Genomic DNA, 8,636 nt, shown 5'->3' with positions numbered 1-8,636 from the left:
ATATCTTGTGAGCTTTTGCCGCTCTTCCTTTAATTCATTTTGTAGATACGTGTACTCATAACTATTTTGTCTCAATTTCATAGGTATAAGATTGTATTAACAAGAATTCAATGAGAATACAGAGAGAGACTTTCAACCAACAGAGTCTATAGATATAAAACTCAAATTTGAAATTCCTAGCAGTCGATGGTCTATATTTGACAAGGTAATCACATTTTTTAATGACGAATTCTAAACACAAGATAGCTTTCGAGCTTCTTATTCAACCAAAAAAACGGAACCTCATATAGCTTTCATGATCCATTATTCTTCATATTACTGGTAGTACCACCTCCTCTTTTTGTTGGTCATGATAAGGAGTAGAAAGATTTTCGACTGCTAAATTCCAAATTTAAAAGATGATTACATAATTTGACAAGGACCAGTAATTAGAAATATTATGATTACATGCTTATAGTTCTATTCCATTCCTTCATTAAGATGCATAGTACACTTTTTGTTCCAGTTTCTTTGTCAATTGGTTTGTGAGTGTGTCTACATTATATTACAGTATCTCTAGACTTGAGGATTGCAATTTTGTCCCCATGGAGAAACCTTTTTGCTTCTTCAGGATTTCCACCTCATGCATTTAGTAATATGACTGAAATCCAGGCTGAATGTGTTGTTAACAGAACTCAGGGAGGAGGGTTTCACGTCCACAAGCGACAGACATCACTTGCGCTATGCTGAAAGCAGCAGGAGCTCTTGTGAGCTGTGGCTTGGAGGTGTTGAGGAGCTTTTCTTCTGAAGCCAGAGGAGATTTTCTTTTAAAAGCAACTACTACTAGAGGTTTTGACTCTTCAATTTGATGTCTGTTAAAAAATCAGAATTACATTACTATCTATGTCCCTGTACAATTTTACATTTATGTCTCATTCTCCTTATGTAGTCTTGGCTGTGTAGGCACGTGTTCCACAATAAACAAATCCTAACTATCGTTGTTGTTTTATAATCAGTTTGTTATATCTTTCTACATTTTCCTATGTATCAATTGCTACCTTTTCTATGTTTTGATACAATCGCTAAATTCTAACAACTATTAACATGATTTCTGGATAAGTACTGTCTGATCCTTCATTGATGAATGCTAATGCCGTCATTCGGTTGTCTGCTTGGTGAAAATTGCATGAAGTTGTATAGTAATGACCTGTTTTTCAGAAGAGTGTTGTGCTTTAGCTTTTAATTTAGTAGGCCTAATTTAGGAGACGAGTTCTCTTTATTTTGTTGTATTATATATTGAAACACTTTTAACTTACTTTTGTCATAGCTTTAATTTTTCAGTGCTTAGTTATTGGTGCTTCGAGTTCATTTTAGATGTGAAAAAAGATGAAAATAGTTTTGATGTTGCTTCTGTGAAAATAAGGCCAGAATGGTTGGATTCATCAACAATTTTAAGTGAACCTTTAGGAGTGATTACTTTGTTAATTGAATTTCTTTTCTAACAATGTCTACTTTTATTTGCATTGTCGTTTTTCCTCTTTGTAGATTATCGAACATCTTTTCAGATGTAACAGTGATTTTAGATCTGATCGTCTACTCTATTCTTTCTCTCCGTCTATTTCAGAGATTCAATGGATCGGACAACTAATAGATTTGAAGTTCCTATGAATTAAAATAGCTCAAGAACAAGGAAGATGATGCATGAAATTGATCTCCAATAGAGCAGTATCCATGAAAATCAAGGGAACTGCTTGCTCAAATTCTCCTCAGGTATGTTATTTAATAATCTTTCTGTTGTAGCATTATGTGAATTGTAGGCAATGAATTGTGTATGTTGTGAAATTTAGTAAAAATATATATTATTCAGATTCTAATCTTTGGTGTGTGCACTTTCCGATAAATTGCAGGAACAAGCACTAATGTCTGCACTAAAAAGTTCACTTGTACAAAAATCTCAAGAGTACTCCGCGACATATTCAATAGTCCAAAAGTTTATATATACTAAATAGATTTCAAAAGCAATGTATATTCCTAATAACTTCTTGAGCGTCCTCTTTTTTGCCCTTAGAATTGTGATTTATAATTGAATGAATAATTTTTACTGATAGTTTATTATATTAGCTTTTATCTCAAAAACTTAATTTATATGGACTATGTAATTCTATATCTGTTCTTTTCCAGTTTCTCATTTATGGAAACAATTTTATAGGATGGTTAAGATTTGAGGAATGAAATGATGCAATGTGGGAACATGTTGATTCTAGAGTTAGGAAGAGCAGTACAAACCGTCCCATGATGCTCGTGAGCGAAAGCGAAGATTTGATAAAGGAATTTGAGCAAGCTGCTACTCGTGGAGGAAATGAAAGCAACAACTGTTGTACTTCAATCTTCAGGCGCAGGGCTGAAACTTAAACTATTCATACATCAAAAACTACAAAGGGCAAGTCTTCTTAACTACCTACAGTTAAGATTTCGTTCTTTACCCTGCCTTTTGAATTAATATTGATTGAAACTAAACACAACAATTCTGTCTGTGAAAGTGAAAGAGAAGTAGTAGGTCAGATCTGACACAAATGGATACTGGAATTCATACTGCAGGGGAAAGGAAATCACTTATCAAGATGATAAATCTCACTAATGACACCAGAGACAAAGTACAGTGACTATCCATCCTCACTTCACTTAGCACCTTCCAGTAAGCAAGCTTTTTTCTTTTTTTAAAATCTTCTCTTGCATATTCTTTTGCATTTTAAACTACATTTTCAACTGGGTTCTTGCTAACTTAAACATGTACTGTACTTAATCAGATCTGGATTTTGAAGGCCGAGTACAATAGTTGTGGTCCATCCATTGTCCACAACAAATGCTTCTAAGGTGCTACTGCTATTTTTCGCATTTCATCGCCAGTTCTTTTTTTTTTGTTCTTTCCGCTAAAACTATTATGTCATCCACAGTAAACTTGCGTCTGCTCTCCGCTGATACTATTTCTTATGATGCAAATACGCATGATTCTGTAACATGTCATCTGAGGCTCCAGTGTCTACAATCCATTTCAAGCAAGAATAAGATTACCTGCTAGATTTGCACTACTTTGACAATCTAAAAGCTCCTTATGTCCTTGCAATATAGCACGCATCTTTTGAATTTGTTTAGGTCTTCATGAAACAAGAGATAATAATATGCTATATTCTTTTGAGTAATCAAAATCTAACGATGACATTTTAATAGCCGTCATTATTAGGCGAATTGTTCATTCAGCAGAAGAATATTGTTATGATATATCATATAACAGTTTAAACTGCATGGTCTGCTTGATAGTGTATTTGAAAAGTTTAAAATGCAGGGGAGCTGACAACTTCTTAACTCTGTGCTTTTTGGTAGATAAAGAAGGTATGTTAATTTATGCATCTAAATTGTAGGATAATTCTGCTGATATAAAGGAATCATCATTTGTCATTTCATATGTTTTTTTCCATTTTAAATTTTTTGAACAAGGCATCCTGTAAGGATCATATAGGCAGACGCTGCAAGCTGATTGTCTTAAATTACTAGGCTGTGATGAGACCAAGAGAAGGCAAACAACAGATCAAGTAAATAATCTCTTCAGTCATAGTGTTTTAACTCTGTTTTCACTATTTTTGGTATTTGAATTAGCATTAAGACATTCTCACACAGTCCTTCTCCCTTAACCCTAAGACAATACCTTTCTCTTGTCACTCAAGTGCATGGTCTGCTTCATAGAATATTTAAATGATCTACTTTATAGTGTTTGTCGACCGCAACAATAAATCATAACCAGAAGAATGGAAGTAAGATTTCCCCCATAATAAATAAATACCTTCAATAATTCAGGCAATAATCATCACAAGAGAAGAATAAACAACAAATATCAAAAGGGAAGAAAAAAGTTGGATGTGAACAGGGAAAAATTTCTAATCCTCTTTCGCCGGCGTTGAGAGAGAGTAATGTTCAGTTCTACTTCAGTAATAGGGTTTAGATGGGTAAATATAATACACATATTACAATACATGTGTTTTATAAAAAGAAAAGCTTGTACAATTTATTTTGCTTCTATGTTTCTTCAATGTTGCTCTAATCCTTAGTTACAGTAATTTTTCGGTATCATAAACTCTTGATAAAATAATAATCATTTTTTATGTACTAAGATGTTTTTGCACTTTCTCTTTTTCTGCCAAAATAAATCTGACTTTTAGTATGTGGAGACCAATTATGTTGTTGCATCTTCCGAATTTCATCACCCTGTTCATAAAAACACAAAAAAGATAGGACTTTGACTGAATACTCATGTTATCCTGCAGATACTATTGTTTGGTTAGCTATATTTCCTACAAAAATGGTACTAAGATTGAACATTGACCGAATTGAATTAGCACCACGAGATTGGATTTGCAAAGTTCAAATTGTCGAAATGGGACGCCCGCGAGAAAGCCCTGACAAGAAATGTAGATTCCAAAATTTGATTTTGGAAGATAAAGAGGTCAGCTCATTATTATATTTTATCTTATGAATATTGCTCTTTTTCTTTTTACCTCATCTGAACATTTTTCCTACATTTGCCCGTTAGTAAGCAGCTACAGTTATTCTCAACTTAGTTAATCTCAGCTTTGTATAACTTTTACTTTCAGGCATGCCAGATTAAGGCAGTTATGTATGCTGATGAAATTGAGCAGTATGCATATAAGCTTAAACTCATCAATACTACCCTCATTTCTACTGCAAGAGTCAAAACTCCCCCCCAACTTCATACGGCAAGCCAATACATAAACTTTACTGGATTCTTGACAAAGAAACAGTAATTGAACATATCAAACCATCTAATGAAGTTGAAAAACCACTTCCACCGCCAAGCAAGCTGAATATCACAACCTTTGACCGCATTCCTCATTTGATGGTTGATTCTGCTGCTGAAATTGGTATATCCATCCTAATAGCTATTATCAGGCTAAAATATATTATATAGTATTCTTTTTAAGTAAGTGTTTTGCAATATATATGACTGCTATGTTAATTTCTGTTTATGACTGCCAACTTACTCAATCTTGGATTTTTTATATTTCTTCTTTTGTTTTATTAGAGATTGTAACTTTGACACAAAAAATGGCGGACAGAGAGACATTTGCTTTCCAGGCTGAGGTTAATCGGTTTCTCAGTCTTATTATCAACACTTTCTCAGTGAACTCATAAGAAATTCTTCCAATGCAAGTCTAAAGAGAGTTTTTTTTTTTCCTGTATTTTCTTTCTATATTGTTTAACGTCACATATAAGATACTGTAGTTTCATGCTTTTTCTGATTTTGAAATTTTATTAGTTTAGAGCAATCTTAGTTTTTTTTATGGTCTTACTAAATATCTTAATGGGATCTTCCAAAGTATTGTGGTCTTGTCAATCTATGTGATTTTGAAATTTGATTATTTAGAGCAATCTCATGATTTTTATTGTATTTGTTGATAGCTTAACTTGATCATCTAGGATACTGTATACCCATTAATCCTTGTGGTTTTGTACTTTGATTATTATAGAGCAACCTGAGTGTTTTTGTAGGTTGTTTATATGTGTTATCTTTGTGGATAGCTTAACGCGCTCTCTTAGGATAATGTTGTGTCGTCCTGGAAAGTTGGTCATTATGTATTATATATGCAGATATACTGGCAATTGTTTTTCGTTGTGGTCCTCAAAAATACGCAGGTCGCAGTCATCATAGGTGTCGAGAAATTACCCTTTGTGACAATCGGTAAGTATAAGATTTCACCTTCTATTTTCCCATTTTCTGCAAATATTTTGAATGAGTAACCACTTTTTCCATTTGTCTGATTGCATCATCAATTATGGTCTGAACGTTATCATGGTACCTACTCTTCTCTCCTTATGTTCTCACGCTCTCAGGAAAAATCAGTTTCTCCTCACTCTATGGGAGGATTTCGGAGAAATAGAAGGACATGAAATTGCCTCTAAAATGGCAACAGAGGCAGATCTGATTGTAATTCTCGGAAGGAGTATAGGAATCTCTACTTTTCAAGGTACATATGCACTGATCTTTTTACCAAGATAATTTTAGATAATAACAAAACATTATACAAGTTGTGTTATACAGGGTTGTCACTGCATACTAGGTTCAATTCCACAGTACGTGTGAATCCAAATTACCCACAAGCAGTAAAACTCATCAATTGGTACTCACATTTCATCATTATTCTCTAGCTTTATTTTGCATGTAAAGAACCTACTCAACATATTATCTATTGTAACAATAGGGCAAAAGAAAACAAACCAATGTTGTTAAGTCGTGCGTCAGAGAAAACCTCAACAAGCTCATCTGTCACTCCCATGATAGTCACTCCTACTGGCCAACAAGTTATCTCTGTTGCAGAAATCTCATCAGCACCTTCTGTAAGTCATACTTGAAGCTGCTCATTTGAGAGTATGCTTACTAATTTTCTCATTGTCTACCTTTGCCTAAATAATAAAAACAAATTATATTTACTCATGACTAATTTAACACGTATTATGCATATGATATTTTTCCGACAGATGAGAGTGTTCTATGTTGAAGCAGAAATGGCCATATTAGATGAATTCCAACAGTTTTGTGTGCTTGAATGCCCAGGATGCAAACAGAAGAAGCGCACAAAGGATAGAAAGGATTTTGAATGTCCAAAAATGCAATCGGAAAACAACATTAGTGCCTCGGTACTATACTTTTGACTTGTAAATTACACTTTGTACAAAATATAGCATATATTATGCACAAATTTCAAACTTGCCATCATTTCAGGTGTATCTTTTCAAATTGATCTTATTGATGGTACTGCTACAACCACAGCATCTATCTCTGCTGAATTGGGAGAAAAATTACTCTCCATGACAGCAGAAGACATATTTGACATAACTTGCACTAAGGTGATCTCTCATTCCCGCCAGCTACTTGTACACATGTATTGTCACAATACCATATGTCTTCAGCAGAAACAGTTTACCATATATGCTTAGTTCTAAAGTGTTTGTTGTAACTCTTTACATTTATAGCGGCAATCATTGTCTCTTGATAATGTCCATCAGATGTTGTCAAACAAAGTATTCCAAATTGAGCTAAGGAAGTCATCTTGGGGCAACTCAAATAGCACGCATGCAACTTTGTCCATTCTTTCCTACATGGAAAAGGAACATACTCCACAGAGCACTACTGATAGGAATTCTAAAAAGATAAGGCCTTTGGAAATAAGTGAGGTGGATGTGACAGCAACAACTACTGCAGCTGGTTCCTCAAATGCAGCGCCAAAATTTGAACCACCCACACCAACCAAAAAAGTGTGAAAGGTCAGTCTACATCTCGCTTTCACACCAAACTATAAAGTCACAATGATATCAATTCCACATATTTAGAAGTATTTCAAAAAGTTCTGGTAAAAAAAACAACAACACAGTTTTAAAAAGTAAAGGTAGAATCATTTAATTGTACTAAAGGTAGTACTAATTGTACAGTAATTTGCCCCTTTTGGAGTTAAAAAGGACGAACACTGCATCTTTAAATTTTCGTTGCCTAATGATCAAATAGAGTGTTGAATGAATTGAGTTTAAGTTTCTATGCTTCAATTCTGATTGTTTTGAGCTCCTTTTCCCTTTTTATTTTAATATACATGCTTAGGAAAGGAACAGGGAATTAGTTACTATGATTCGATCAATGGTGTAGAATCTACACCTACTTGTGAAATTAATTTTTTTTTGTGCTCTACTTTTTGTTTTAATTCAGTATATAAGATTTGGATATTTAACTGTAGTATTTGTATGTATATGCCTTTTGCTCTTTCTTCATGTATTATTACAGCTTTCCAAATGCATGTATGATATTTTGGCTTTATGAGATTCTGTTTACGTATGATTTGTTTCGAACTTTCATGTATTTTTGTAGGCGTTATCACCATGTAATTTTGTTGGATATGCTTTCGATTTTAATGTGATTATTAACCTATAATGGTAGTTCTTTCCGTTATTCTTTGGATTCTTAGGTTGTATGTAATTTTCTATGCATGTTTGAAAATGGAAATAAATATGTATACATCTCTCTCTATTTCGTTGTAGACGTAAACATATTCTGATTTGTCACATATGTTGTATCCTCACATGTTCGATATTCAGAGCTTTTATATGTCTTTGCTTTCATTTGCCTCAATAGTTGTCCAAAGAAATTCATTAGCGAAGTCAAAATAAGATAGCCACTGAACTACACATATCTTCATAGACGTTTTCTTTAAAATTAAAATTAATTGGATATTTCTACTAATTGTTTATGGTTAATGTATGTTCTTTTCAGTTAGAGGAAAGATAGTTTGAAACCCACCAAGTATACTACTGCAAGAATTTACAACCCACTACATTTCTCTTCCTTCAAAGTTCTAATTGCAAAGACCTCTCAAGTGGTATACTGTAAATTTTCATTGATCTATTTTCTGTCTCAGCTTTAAGAAAAAATGCTTTGCAAAATGGAAGACCTCATCTGAAATTTTCCCAATTCAACTTAAGCCACCATAGATATGCTGTATGCACATCCTCTTTCATTCTTTCTTTCTTATCATTTTAATTGGCTTTCTTCCACCTAATTCTTTCAACCATTCAAATTTAATAGTATTTGTTTTTGTTGT

General features: G+C 33.5%; 1 protein-coding gene and 1 long non-coding RNA gene across 2 annotated transcripts; both read left to right on the top strand.

Moving 5' to 3' along the window:
• The first annotated feature begins 5,643 nt into the window (after positions 1-5,643).
• LOC107060112 (uncharacterized) lies at positions 5,644-6,106 on the top strand. The gene is made up of 3 exons (XR_001473148.1): positions 5,644-5,731; positions 5,884-6,017; positions 6,092-6,106. It is a non-coding gene; the product is annotated as an uncharacterized lncRNA (long non-coding RNA).
• A 164-nt stretch (positions 6,107-6,270) lies between these two features.
• LOC107060102 (uncharacterized) lies at positions 6,271-7,311 on the top strand. Its single transcript, XM_015307486.1, has 4 exons — positions 6,271-6,387; positions 6,529-6,687; positions 6,733-6,897; positions 7,024-7,311. The coding sequence occupies exons 1-4, from the start codon at positions 6,271-6,273 to the stop codon at positions 7,309-7,311; spliced, it is 729 nt and encodes a 242-aa protein (XP_015162972.1).
• The last annotated feature ends 1,325 nt before the right edge of the window (positions 7,312-8,636 follow it).

This window comes from Solanum tuberosum, unplaced genomic scaffold (assembly GCF_000226075.1).
Source record: "Solanum tuberosum cultivar DM 1-3 516 R44 unplaced genomic scaffold, SolTub_3.0 scf00060, whole genome shotgun sequence".
NCBI classification, from domain to species: Eukaryota; Viridiplantae; Streptophyta; class Magnoliopsida; order Solanales; family Solanaceae; genus Solanum; species Solanum tuberosum.
This window is presented reverse-complemented; position numbering and strand designations above follow the sequence as displayed.